The 14528-nt window shown below is 46.0% G+C and overlaps 1 protein-coding gene across 1 annotated transcript in view; it reads left to right on the forward strand.

Moving 5' to 3' along the window:
• Positions 1–3469: 3469 nt before the first annotated feature.
• Positions 3470–14528, forward strand: part of GABBR1 (gamma-aminobutyric acid type B receptor subunit 1) — a 44591-nt gene continuing 33532 nt past the window's right edge. Inside the window, exons 1-3 of the mRNA XM_015825937.1 lie at positions 3470–3610; positions 9850–9984; positions 10403–10573. Of these exons, the coding sequence (XP_015681423.1) occupies positions 3485–3610; positions 9850–9984; positions 10403–10573 (432 nt within the window). The 5' untranslated portion in view covers positions 3470–3484. The remainder of the gene's footprint in view (positions 3611–9849; positions 9985–10402; positions 10574–14528) is intronic.

Raw genomic sequence — 14528 nt, forward strand, 5'->3', positions numbered from 1 at the left:
TGGCAAATGTCTTTTGAGAAGTCTTCTATTGATGCCGTCCAGAATATGCATCAGACTTCTTGTATTCTTAATACTGTTGCACATACACTTCTCTTCTATTATCATTTGAGGCAATACCTTTCACAAGATATAGCCAAGAAAAATGGGATCTCCAAATATTCTATCTATAGCCTTAACACCTCGCTCTGTGAGCTGAAACAGGCTGCCTGGTGTGTGTGTGTTGGTGTGTGTGTGCTCTGTATAAAGGGACACATTTATCTCCTGGCCATTTTGGAAAGAGGTCCTCCAGGAGATGATATGAATGATAATTTGACCTATCAAAATCCTGAGAGCCCAAATTCCAAATCCTTTTTCCTCACAAGACTTCACATTAATTGCCTAACAGAGGCAGAATGGACTTTAAGACAGGAAAGAAACTATGACGAGAGTCTAAGGAGTTACAACAGGGAGACTGGACACAGGATGGAACAGGGGCTACACTTCCAGGTGGCAAACCTTTGCTTTTCCAGTTGTCTTTTTTCTTCCACGTAATCCTTTCTTACAAAGCCTCTGTTTCCCTACAAGGGTGAACACTAAATAGGGGGTGCAGGGAGCCCCCTTATTTATTTATTTTGTTTCTGTTCCTTTTCCAGACACCTCCGCATGTGTCTCTTTGCCAGGGAAATGTCAGCAACCAGCAGGGAGAGGAATTGGTGATATACACTACCTCCTCCCCATTTCCCAGAGCTGGGGAAAGAGCCAAGGACTTCTACAGTGCAATCCCCCTCCCCCCAAAAAAAGCACACTATTCTAATCAATTTAGCCCCCCTTTCAGAAAACCCAGGAATCCTATCTCCCAGAGTCTCCATGCTAGGCCCAACATCCACCTTCTCTGCCCTGCTAACTTTGTTGCAGAATGGATACACTACAACTGGGTTTACTTCCTCTGATGCCATTTATCTGTGGATAGGATAACCTAAAATATTTTTTTCCCCTTCTTCTGGCCACCTAGATTAGGGCTATCTGATCTGGGCTGCAAATATCCAGGCACCCAATAGGTGGCAGCAAAGGTATAGGAAAAGTTGTAACTCAACTATCATCTGTTGGTGGTTTGGACTTACCAAGCTCAGAATTGGTAGCTCTGTAAGGCTAGACTGGCTCCCTCTACATGTCAGAGTTGCTGCTTTCTTGATGGCTATGATTTGCTGATCTGTGTGTGAATTGCTGGTTGTTGTTCACCATTTCCACGGCATCCTTGCCTCAATTTTATTTCCATCACTCCATGCTTCCCTGCTTCCCTTCTGGTGTGTTTTGATAAATCCCACTGCTTTTTTCCCCCCTCCCTCCATGGCTGTTTTGCATCCTTGCCTCCAGCCTTTCTTTGTCAGCCTTTTTGTGTTTTGTGTGTGTCTTTGTAAAGCCTCTTCACTTTCCTTTACCACCTCCTTTCCCCACCTCTTTGACTCCCATCCTGGATTGTCTTTCTTTATATCTGCTTTTCTATCTGGCTCTTGCTTGTTAACTGCATCTGTCATTTTCCTCTTTCTGTGTTCCCGACTTTAACTGCACTTCTGTTTCTTCTCCTCTGTCCTCATTAGTTCACCTTCCACCTCAGCTGTTTTGTTTCTCCATCCTTCCCCACATCTAATTTCAACTATCTTTTTCTTCGAGCCTCACTACACTTTTCTCATTTTTCTACCAACGGTTCCCTCTGTTTTCTCTGCTCTTTCTCTTCTACTCTTATCTCCACATAATTTCTTCATTCTTTAACTGCCTCCCTTTCCAGAGTCCATCTTCCAACATGCCAGCAAATATGAGTAATAGAGAAGCATGTTGCTAGTCACAATGGAGGGCCTGGTATTTTATTCTGACTTGTTTAAATACATGTTTCTTTTCTTTAATCACCCTCCAATTTCTTTAACACTTCCCTCCCTGCATAGCTTTTCTTTATCCAAGCTTCTATCTATCATTCTATCTTCAGGTCTCCAACTTGTACCAGACATTCCTTTGGACTTCCATCAGTTTCTGGTCTTCCATCATCCTAATCTAGCCCCCCATCTCACCCCATATTTTTTCCAATGAACTCCAAATCCCCATCCTCTCTTGCTCTGTCTTTCATCTCTTTACCTCCTAATCCCTATCCTTGTCCTTCTATTATTCTTTCTCCACATATCTCCAAAACATTCCAGACTCTTCCTTCATCATTCCATCTTGCCTCCTGTTGGTCCATTTCCCCCCCCCCCTCACCTTTTTCTGATTAGGACTTAAACCTGTCCGCTGAATTTCCATTTTTCACACTACTCTGAATCATTACCTAAGTGGGTTGCATCCACATGATCCCAACTCCTTTCCTCAGCTCCCAATAATAAAGTTCAACCAAATTTAGCCTGCTGGGCAATCCCAGCTATTACAGTAGTTCTTGGAGGGATTTTGCTGGATAAATTTTGGCCAATCTGCCTAACCCAGAGGTAGGCAACTTTGGCTCTCTTATGACTCGTGGACTTCAACTCCCAGAATTCCTGAGCCAGCTTGGCTGGCTCAGGAATTCTGGGAGTTGAAGTCCACGAGTCATAAAAGAGCCAAAGTTGCCTACCCCTGGCCTAACCCATTCCTTTGGCATCTTCCTGTTCTCCATCAGTCTGTCTGTCTGTCTGTCTCTGTGTGTGTCTGTGTGTGTGTGTGTGTGTGTGTGTGTGTGTGTGTGTGTGTGTGTGAATGTTTACTAATCTCAACTCTGTTCCTCGTGGCTCTGGTCTGTCTCACTGGAATCCTTTACGTTAGACCTCTTTCACAGCCTTCCTAGCTCCGTCCCTCCTTTGCCTTCTCCACCATCTCTGCCCTTTCTCTGCATTTCTCATCCGTTTGCTCTTCAGGCTTCTCCCATCGCCCCAGAGGGTCTCCTAACCGTCTGCTCTTTTCTTAGCGCCCTTTTTTTTTTTTTTTTGCCTCCCTCCACCAAGCCTGCATTTCGTTCCCTCTTCCCCCTTCCCCCCCCCCCCTCGGCCCCTTTCCTTGGCCGCCTCGCTCCCTCGCTCGCCCGCCCGCCGCCCCTGCGACGAGGCGGTGCGGGGGGCTTATTGCAATTCCCCCCCCCCCGCGCCCTTGGACGGCGGCGTTCCGCGCCGGCTCCGCGCTGACATCAGCCCCCGCCCCCTCCTCCCCCTCCCCCTCCTCTCCCCCCTCCTCCTCTTGGCTGGCTCGCTCGCCAACACGCCCGCCCGCTCGCTCGCTTACTGCAGCACCGACGCCGGGCAGCGCCATGGAGGAGCCGGCTCCGGCGCCCTCGCCGCCGCCGCCGCCGCCACCGACAGCGCCGCGCAGTGCAGCCACCCCCGCGCGCCCTCCCCGCCGTCGCCCCTGACCTCCGGCCGGCACCATGGCCTTCCCCGGCCCGCGGCCCGGCGGGGGCCCCCAGGTGGCCTTGCTGGTGCTCACGGGCTGGCTCTTGCTCTCTCCTCCGCTGGGCGCAGGCAAGAAGAGGCTGCACATCGGGGCGCTTTTCCCCATGACCGGCGGCTGGCCGGGGGGCCAAGCCTGCCTGCCTTCCGCCCAGATGGCCCTCGAGGACGTCAACAGCCGAAGGGACATCCTGCCCGACTACGAGCTGCGTCTCGACCACCGCGACAGCGAGGTGAGCAGAGCCCCACCTGTCCCACCTGTCCCAGCGCCCAGGTGGGGACAGGTGGGCTTCCTCAGGGGGAGGGAAGGGAAAGGGCCCTGGGTTGCGGCAGGGAAGCCTCCCCCCCCCTCCCCCGTTACCCTGGAAGGATGTGGGAGAAATCAAATTGGGAGAGGAGGACGCTAGTTGTGCCTTACAGCCAAGGTAGTTGTGTGGGTGCGGTGGGATGCTTAAGCACACTGGAAAATCTTGGAACAAGTCCTCCTCGCCTACAGATCGTGCAGGGACCCCATCTGTAAATGGAGACCAAAAGCGGCTGGGCTTGGAAAGATGTTTTAAAAGATGTCGGTCTACGCAACTAGGGTATTCTTAGGGGGGGGGAGGAGGTTCACAGAAGGATGGAAAGAGAAATTAGCCTTCAAAGCAGAGACGGGGAACTGATCTTGATGGGGGGAGCAAGGGTGTGGGTGAAGGTTTCGACTCTTAGGACGGGAAGGATCCACAAGAAGGCTAAAAGATGAGGGAGAGGACAATAAGTTAAATAAATAAGTTAAATAAATAAATAGCAGGACTAAGTCGGCATTCAAGGGTTTCAAGGCTATGTGAGAGGGAGAAACGGTGAGCATAATCCCACAGAAAGTCCTTCTTTTGCCATCCAACTTTTAACAGAACCTTTGGGCCAGAGCCCCATTTGGTATGATCCTGTGCAATTTCTCACTTCTTTGCAAGAGTTGGTCAAAGTTGGTCAAGCTTGGGCTCCTCCGAAGAGCTCCAAATGAGTTATGGGGCACTTGGGGTACTGCCACAGACAATGATTAGACTAGGATCTGGTGAAAAGAATGACCTGGAAGACGGGGTGGCAGAGGGCTCTCATAGGGTGCTATGGTCCAACGTAGCAAGAAGGTAAACAGATGGAAGAAGGGTGGGACTGGAGCAGTGACATTGGTGCACCTATTGGAAGCAAAGTTTGGGGAGCATTTTCAGAAATGGAGCTTGTGGAAGGGATTGGTGCTGGAGGCGCAAGAGGAAGAGTCATTTGGAGATTCCAAACATGAGAATGACTCAGTTAACAATTTTGCTAGGGTTCCCACGTAGAGAGATGTGCCCGAGGAAGATGCATGTTTTTAATGTGAGAAGGAAGAAGAGGAGAAGCAGCAACAGCAAGAGCAAACAATTAATCCTCTAAAAGGAATGAAAGTTGAGAAGTACATTCTAGGGAGCTGGCTTAAGAGTGGTTTGTACTTGGAATAAGGGACCACCAGAAAATTCTTGGCTTTAGGCTAGACCCGAAAAAGATCCCAGCAGGGGCAGCAGAAAACCTTTCCGTGCAACTGCCAAGACAACTGTGTGAATGCAGGGATGCACTTTCCAGGATTCAAGTTCAGCTTGAAGAAAACTATATCAATGAAGGGAAAATTTTTGGAGCTCAGGGTTGAAATGAGGGAGTCCTCTCTGAGCTTGGTTGTTTTCTTGTAGACTTTCATTACCCAAACTAGGTAACATCATCAGTGCTACTCTAATTGACTAACTTGACTAGCGCAGATGATGTTACCTAGTTTGGGTAATGAAACATCTACAAGAAAACAGTCAAGCTCAGAGAGGACCAAGGATCCCTCAGAAAATGGTGTCCTTAATGGGGCTTATAGGACTGGAGGCCTTGTTGTCAGCATAGCAGTTTCTTGAAGATAATACAGTACATTCTACAACAGTTGGTAGTTTGGCTGTAGGGTTTTTTTTAGGTATAGATCTTAAATGGGAGGTCACTATGCCAATAGTTATGAAAGATTGATTGAGGTAGCATCACAGATGTTATGAGGCTCTCTTCACTAGAGTACCAGCCATGTGGATAAACCAAGATAAGACCTATAATCCGATTCAAGGTTACAGGTAGTCCTTGACATATGACCCCCAACTGGGACCAGAATTTGTGTTTGTTAAGTGATTCACACCCAATTTTACAATTGTTTTGTCCTGGGTATTACGCAATCAGCGAATCAGGCTTCCCCCATTAACTTTGCTTATCGGAAGCCGGCTGAGAAGGTTGCAATTGGTGATCACATGAACCCCCGGGACATTGCAATCACTGTGAATACACGAGAGTTGCCAAGTGCCTAAATTTTGATCACGTGACAATGGGGATTCTGTGACCGTCGCATGTGTGAGGACCAGTAAGTCGCCTTTTTTCAGAACAGTCCTAATTTCAAATGGCCATTAACTGAGCGGTTATAAGTTGAGGACTCCCTGTTTTCTAGAGCAGCGTTTCTCAGCTTTGACAATTTGAATGTATGGACTTCAACTTCTGGCTGGGAAATTCTGGGAGTTGATGTCCACACATCTTAATGTTGTCAAGATTGTGAAACACTGCTCTAGGGTTATAGATGTGGGTGGATTTTGGTGCAGGTTCTGTGAGGAGGAACATAGAGAGGAGTATTCAGCTCCTTTTGAGCCAATGATGATGTGAAATTCCGCATCCTCAGAGCACCAGTTTCTGCCCAAACCAAAATATTCCAAAGTCAGTTGCAAGTAGGGTTGAATAACAAATGCTCCCTAAGCCAGATCTTGCTCTTGAAGTATAAACACCCTTGTCAATCACCCTCTCTGCTTCCCAACATTTCATTTTTTAAATTCATGTGCCTCCCTCCAGAAAGACTGTACAGAAGAAGATAGTGCAGAGAATCGGCATGGTATTTCCAGGGACCTAGCTTTGGTTATGCCCAATTGTTTTATGTGCTTCCATTGCACACTCACATGCTGTGTTCTTCGTCCATTTAGGTCTGCATGCACCATTTCTGATTGATAACAATCTTGACTCGTTCCATTTGCAGTCATTGCTCTCTAATATGTGTTGGACAGCTCCCCTTGTTTGTTAAGTTCTTATTCAACCCTTTGTCCTTTTGCTTTTACCTCTACATGTTTTTTTTTTAATATTTTCCCTTATAATCAGCTGTATTACATGAGTTCTTGTGCACCGAACAGCACAATGTGCCGCAAATAATGAATGGAAGAGAAACCGGGGTGCTTGTTGTAAAATATTATTTCCTGTGTGGTTTTAAGCCTTTTGGAATGTGGGTTCCTTGGTGCTCTCTGAGCTTGCAGACTTTCATTACCAAACTAGGTAAGTGCACTGATGATGTTACCCAGTTTGGTAATGAAAAGTCTGCAAGCAAGCAACCAAACTCAGAGAACACCAAAGATCCACAGTTCAACCCTGGGCTACAAATATTCTCTTCTTGTAGTTGCCTTCTGGAATGTCCTTCAGGCTAGATAACAACTGGGAAGAAGCCACGTCTTTTACCCCTAATTGGAGTAGATTTCTGGTTTTCATCCTCAGTACTATAAAGCCCATTACGGTATGAGTGCTCATGCCACATATTGCCATAATTGGACCATGTTTTCCTTCCTAAGATTGGAAATGAACCAAACCGTTTCTGCTCTTTCTTGTGGCTTTCCTGAGATACTTTCACTGCCATTGGGTCTACGTGTACCTATGGATTGGTGGTCTCACCCTGAGCCTGTTAATGTGGCCCTGATGGGCGTATGTGGGCAAGATTTCCCAAAACGCCCATCTTAACTTCCTCATTTGCTTCAACTCCTTGCCTTAAAGATTCTTGGACTGACTTTGGCAACTTGAGGCAGGCCACATTCCTACAAATTTCCCCACACACGATGCTCAAGTTGAAATCCCTGTAGCTCTTTCCTTTGCCCAGCTACCCAAGGGCTGTGTACATTAGCCCTCCCCGCCCTCCATCTCATCCTAGGGCAAAAAGCAATGTGGCCCAGTTGCCACCATCCTGCCCCATTCCCTTGCATGGAATTTCTGTAAACTTTTTTATTATTATTATTATTCTCTGCTTCCCTTATCAGTCTCTGCTCACAGCCATTCCTCTACCCGTCAGTCTGTCTGGTCGTCTGTCCCTTCTCCCACACACACCTCCCTTCCCTGCCCTGTCTGTTCCTGTTTCTATCTCCCTGTCTTCTGCTCTCCTGTGGTTCCCAGTCAACCGCGCCCCCCCATAGCGTTCCCTTTGTTCCATCCCTATTGAAGCCCGCTCCCTGGTGCTGACAGGTTGCCGTGGCAGCGCCTGCCTGAGGTTTCCATGGAAACTGATCCTCTTTCTTGGGGCGCCGATGCCCTGAATAATTCATCATCCCCTTGTGGAGGCTCACAGCCAGGAACAGGATGGGGCACATGGGTGGGGGGGGGTTGTAGGAAAAAAAACAGCAGGAGGGTCTTGGGTGGCACATTTGTTCAAAGATAGACAGAGCGAGGCAGGGGTCAGACAGAAGGTGCAGAGTTAGGGAATAGTTATACTGTAGGTAGGCATCCGTTGCACACTCAAACCCATTGGAGGTGTGAGGAACCTTTGGATGGCTGGGATGAGAGTAATATTTTTGAGGGTGAAGGTTCGTTCTCATCCCTACACCCAAGCTACAGATATTCGCCAGTGATTATTTTGCGTGGCCAGAGAGCACACTGGATAAAAGGATAGTGCAGAATGGGCCGGGCCATTGTTTTGTGGTAGAGTTGGATTTTTTTTCATTTACCGTTTTGGTTAGGTTAAGCCTGCAGTTGGGTGTTTTCCACCTACACCAGGAGTCTTCAAACCTGGCCCTTTTATGACTGGTGGACTTCAACTCCCAGAATTCCTCAGCCAGCAGGCCTGGCTGAGGAATTCTGGGAGTTGAAGTCCACCAGTCATAAAAGGGCCAAGTTTCAAGACCCCTGATCTACACATTTTTAGGAAACTGCCACCATTTTTAGCAGCTGCGATCTTAGGTGGCTGTGGGGAATCGCAGAAAAGAGTCTCAGGTTGCCTATATTCTGCCTTAGTGGGAGGTGAAGTTTCATTAGCCAACTTGGCTCCAACTCCCAACCTTTTAATTGGAGAGTGCTCAGATGACTGAACGTTGAGAAAATGGCCTGGAAAATGGCAGTGCAAGGCGTTTATGAGCTGTTGCCCAGAAAGTGGCATGGGCCTGCTCACAGAGTCACCGGCATCATGTTCAATACAAGGAAGATTTTACTCCTATCTATAGTCACCATCAGCCTGAGAGGCTTAGCTATGCTGTGCCTTATTATGCCTTATTAATGGAAATGTAGGGGAAAAAATGTGGATCGGGTGAACACATTTAGTGTGCTTCTCCATGGGGAAAAGTCATCCATGGTATCTATAATAGGTTGGCTTTTTGTTTCTGCGTGTTGGCATATAAATGGACTGAAATTGTTTCTGACCAGTAATGTGTCCATGGAAAAGTCATTTCCTTCCTCATGTAACCCCAGTGAATTCCAAGAAAGGTAGGGCCAAGCCAGTTCTGCTCCCTCCCATTCAAACCCAATTCAAACTCCAGGATTGGCATCTTTTAAAACCTGCCAACAAAAATCCAATGAATTGTCGATTCCTTCACTACCGTGAAGCCTCTCTAACCTAAAGTTGTTTCTAGATGAGATGGAGGACACATGAATCTAATAAATAAATAAAATATCTGTGTTTTCCTCATCCTGGGCATCTTGCAAACATGCGAACTTGAATTCCCAGAATTCTCAGCAGTGGACATACTGGCTGGAAATTCTGAGAGCTGAAGTCCATGTTTCTAGGGGAGACCTAGGTTGGTGAAGACTGTCCTAACTGAGTACCTTCATTGTTCAGAAGCTAGGGGAGGAAGGGGTATAGTGTGTCTGTGGTAAGCTGGCTCTTTGGAGAAGCCATTTCCTTCCTTGTGCAACTCCAGTGCAATCCAAGAACTCTGGTCTGTCGGTAGTGGCATCATTTCTAGGTCTTGGCAGAGCAGTTGGCAAGAATATATCAAATGTTGTTTTTTTTTATGGAGCAAGGATCACAGGAGGACAGTGGCCCATCTGTGAGAGGAAGGTTCATTGGCAAACCAAACGCTCTTATGTTTTTCTCTACCTACTTAACAAATTACATTCTCACTTTACTACAAAAGCCTTTTCCATTCCATTCTACCCAAATGTACATGGACATTTAACTCTTTCTATTATTAATTTTGTCCAAGCATTACTCTTCCATGTTTCTTCTAGTCCTAGTTTGCAACTTGTTCATGTTCGGACTCCATTAAAAGTATTTTATGTACAGCTTCTTGCCTAGCATTTGAAATGAAAATAAACGATTAGGAACAGTTCCTTGAGTTTGACCAGAATCCTGAATGAGGTGCATGCGGGACCATGCACAGGTTGAGATTCTTAGTGAGGAGGTATATCTCTGTCTCTATCTGTTCCTCACCACCTACAGTGTGAACCTGGTGTGGCCACTAAATTTCTGTATGAGCTCCTCTACAATGACCCCATCAAGATCATCCTTTTGCCGGGCTGCAGCAGTGTTTCCACCTTGGTGGCCGAGGCTGCACGCATGTGGAATCTCATTGTGGTAAGCGTCTCTCATATTGATATATATGGTGATGTTATGGGGGAAGCCAACCTTAATTTTGACCCTGCAAGCTGAAATTTTCAACTTGAAACCCATAGAGAAAATGCTTCAAAGTGAAAAGATTCAAAGAACTATACCTTTCTTTTAACACCATTTTTCCCCATGTATCTATGATACCATAGATCCTATCTTTCTCCATTTTCGTGAATGGAAGAAGGTAAAATACGTTGCAAGACTCCATAACCTTGACTGAAGCATCTCTAGATGCCTAGAACAGATGACTTCGATGTTAACCAGACAGATCGGTGTGCTTGTATGACGGGGCAGAAAGAGAATCTTCATCTCAAAGTTAGCTAAGGAATGACGGGTGTCTCAGTCTTCCTGTCTTTAACCATATTTCCATCTTCTTCTTTTTCAGTTGTCCTATGGCTCCAGCTCACCAGCTCTTTCCAACCGCCAGCGTTTCCCCACCTTTTTCCGCACGCACCCATCCGCCACGCTGCACAATCCCACCCGTGTGCAGCTCTTCAAGAAATGGAGCTGGACGAAGATTGCCACAATACAGCAGACCACAGAGGTGTTTACATCGGTATGGAACCCAAACCTGAGCATAGACCCCCAGCTTAATCTCTTAGCCATTCTGTAATTTGCAGCAGGTTCCAGAACACTCACTTTTAAATCTTACCCTGACTATAATCCCTGGTTCCCATCCTAACCACAACAGGTTTACAAGTCTAATAAATCATCCTTGCAGTTTGTGTGTACAAACTGCATTGTTTCTTCCAGAGGTTCAGTACTGGGATGATTTCCAAAGAAACCAAGGACAATTCATTGATTAATTACTGCAGTTATATCCCATCTTTTCTTATCAGTTCTCAAGATAATATACACGGGGTCTTTCATTTTATTGCTATAGCAACAGTCCTGTGAGAGAGGTTAGTTTAAGAGAGAAGCCCGGCTCCATGATTTAGTGAGGACTTGAAGGTATATCTCCTCAGTCCAAGACTAGTAATCACTACACTGCCTGTGTTCATAAATCTCTTCTAAAACTACTACATTCTAACTACGTTCCAGAAATTCAGATAATCAGTCCATCACCTGCTACCTGATTCTTTTAATCACAGATGCAGAGTTTTAAAACTAGAGCATTCTTTGTGCAGAATATTTGTTCTGGCAATGGATGGTGCCTTTCTCCTTTATCGAACCTGCTCCGTGCCCTAGTACTGTAATCCATAGTAAGGAAAGCTGGTCTACTCCTGACAACCATTATGGCCTTGAACTACCTCTTTACTTCCCCTACCCCTTTGGTGAATGATGATTCCAACGGAGAAAATTAAAAAAATAGGCTAGAGACACAATTGCAGTGTAGACAGAGTCTTTGTTGCATGCTTGACATTATGCCAATCCTTGTTGGCCAGGGGATGCGCACAGCGATATTTCACATTTACTGTATGCAATGATCTTTAAAATATCTTGGCAGCAGCCTTTGCTTCATAAAAGCGCTGATTCTGTAACAATGGCCAGTCACCAAAAAAAAATTGGCAAATCACTGTTTCAGGGCATGCGTTCATTACCGTCTAATTATGTAGTTGCTTTTAAGTTCCTCTTTTGAGCAATAGAAACTCTCCAGCATATAAACTAAATAAATAAACAAAACTGACACAATCGTCAGCATTTTCAGCATCTCCACACATATTATTTCACAAAGGGCAAAACAAATAAACAAAACTCCTAGCTCTTGTGGTTCAAAATAAGATTTTAAAACGGGCAGGCAGTATTTGGTGAGATCTGAAAAAGAATGGATCTTTAAAGTAGAACAAAGAACAAGGACCAGGAAGGATACAGAATGATAAGGATATAAAAAGGTACAAAATAGGTGGTGCCTGGCTCAACATTAGCAACTGTGACAGAGATCGAGGTGTCCTAGTGGACCACCATTTAAGTATGAGCCAGCAATGTGCTGCAGCTGCCGAAAAAGCCAATGCAGTCCTGTTATCCCATCAACAGAGGGATAACATCAAGATCATGAGAAGTGATCGTGCTGCTTTATACTGCACTAGTGAGGCCACATTTGGAATACTGCATCCACTTCTGGTCACCACAATACAAAAAATTTGCTGAAACACTAGAAGATGTGCAGAGAAGAGCAATAAGGACAATTAGGGGATTAGAGGCTAAATTGTGTGATGAACAGTTGAGGGACCTACTGGTAGGTATGTCTACCCTATCGAAGAGAAGGATTAAGGGGGATGTGGTAGCTGTCTTCCAGTACTTGAGAGGCTGTCATAGAGAAGAGGGGATTGACTTATTCTCTTATTCATCTCCTGGGTTTTGGCCATGGTCTTTTTCATATTTTGCAATATCTCAGCTGATCTTTCCTCTTGTTGCTGTTTGCCACTTGAATTCGTACTAAAACATTTTGAATCCTTGCAAATCTCAAACTTCAGCAGGTTACCGAATATCCATGTGTATCTTTCTCCTAGCACAACGACCCCTATCCCTGAACTGAATGTACCCAATTAAGATTAAAGCCTTTCTCCTCGATTGTCTCTGAAGGAAAACCCAGTTGAAGTTTAATGCCCTCTCTCTACTTGATGGCACCTCTGTAACTACTACTGCACATCATCTTAATCTGCTTTTGGATTATTAGCAGTATTGGCAACCATCCCTTTATCTTACACACAAATGGGAGAATTTAAACTTCTGGGTATATCTCAGGCTTGAATGTCCTTAGAAACCCAAAGAAAGTTTCCCTTCAAAATGTCAGGACTAAGATACACTGAAAATGTGCAGGGTAGAAATGATTAAAAATGGGTTTGATCCAGTGTGTGATCTGTGGACCAAAAGAAACACTGACTGATTGAGGATTTCACACACAGAGAGTCCCCTCTGTCTCAGAAAATCTGCTCTGGATATTTGGGACTCTCCATAACTATGGGGGTAGCCTGTAGTTGGAAGAGGAAATGGCAAAAACAATCCCCTTCCTAGTCTGCTGGCATTCTGGGCAAAACTTCATTCAGGATGGTCCTACCCATGTAGAAGGTGAAGCCAGCTCCATATTTATTAAGTAGATTATATAGTATAATGTAATAGAGAGAGCCAGTTTGGTGAAGTGGTTGAGGCATCAGGCATCACTTCTGGGGGGGGGGGAACCTTTGCCAAAACATTTTTAGGTCTAGTCCAGTGATGGCAAACCTTTTAGAGACTGAATGCCCAAAAAATGGCCCTGCCCCCGCTCCACCCCCTGCCCCGCCCCCGCTCTGCCCCCCCATCTTCCGCCCCACCTGCCCAAAGGACCACTCCCTGCCTCCAGGGCCCGCCGCAGATCGCCCAGGCAGCCCAGCAGCGCTATGGCGGCCACGCCTTCTGCCTGCGCCCCGCAGCATCAACTGTGCATGATGGGGTGTGAGGGCAGAGTTTTGTCTATGCTGCCTGGCTGCCATGTCCTTGGCTGCGCTGCTCCATGTGGGCCACGCTCGGGGGCGACTCCTTCAGGGGGGCTGCTGGAAAGGAGGGGGTTGTGGGGGGAGGCAAGGCTGGGGCAACGGCACGTGTGCCCACAGAGAGGGCTCCAAGTGCCGCCTCTGGCACCCGTGCCATAGGTTCACCACCACTGGTCTAGTCCATGCAGTTGCCAGGAATCAAAAGCTGACACGAAGGTGCCCGTGTATGGTGAAATAACAAGAATGATGCTGTAATTCTCTTTCCACATTTGAGTTTTTCAGCCTGAAGTTAGACAGACGAGAGGGGGTGGGACAGGTTGGGATGCGAAAAAGGAGGAAATGACAGGAGAAGAAGTAATGAGTCTCTTAATATGCTTCTAGACTGCTCTCTCTAGCAGAAAATATATTTTCCGCCCCTTTTTTTTTCCCCCTTACTGAATTTTAATAAATGTCAACTGAGATCTCAGCTGAGGGCTATTTGTCTCAACGATGTCCTAACAACAATTACAGCTTCCTCTTTCAGAGAAGGAAAAAAAGCAAAACCCCACAAATAGCTTCAAGAAAGAAGAGGAGCGTTTTCACCAGCTGTTTTCCAATGTCCGTCACATTTATGCAAATGTGAAACCCCAGATTTATTTTTACGTGACCTGTGACAGGCAAGCGGGCTGCAGCCCTGCATCTCTCACGGTGATATATTGCCACTAGCACCGCAGGGGCTAAGCGAGTCTCCTCCTGCCCAAACTTGCTCTTCATTTTTGATTACTCCCAGTCCATCAGAGAAATTAAGAAACTGTGGGTGATCAAAGCAGCTCTAATTAATGCAGACTATGACTGATACAAGCAACATCTCATAATACTTGCACATTGTTGGATATATTATCGTTATCACAGTTATTATACCACAGATACAGCGGATCAGAGAGATCAGCGCTATTAGAATCACAGTATGTGTTCCATTTTTCACCTCTTTGAAAAAAAATATTTTAAAAGAAAAGCAGCTGCTAGACCCTGGACACAAATGTGCTCCTAATCCCACCTGGGGCTTTTAGGCCATCGATTTCAAATAATAATAATAATAATAATAATAATAATAATAATAAT

The sequence above is a fragment of the Protobothrops mucrosquamatus genome, unplaced genomic scaffold (genome assembly GCF_001527695.2).
Source record: "Protobothrops mucrosquamatus isolate PMUCROS unplaced genomic scaffold, P.Mucros_1.0 scaffold2886, whole genome shotgun sequence".
NCBI lineage: Eukaryota > Metazoa > Chordata > Lepidosauria > Squamata > Viperidae > Protobothrops > Protobothrops mucrosquamatus.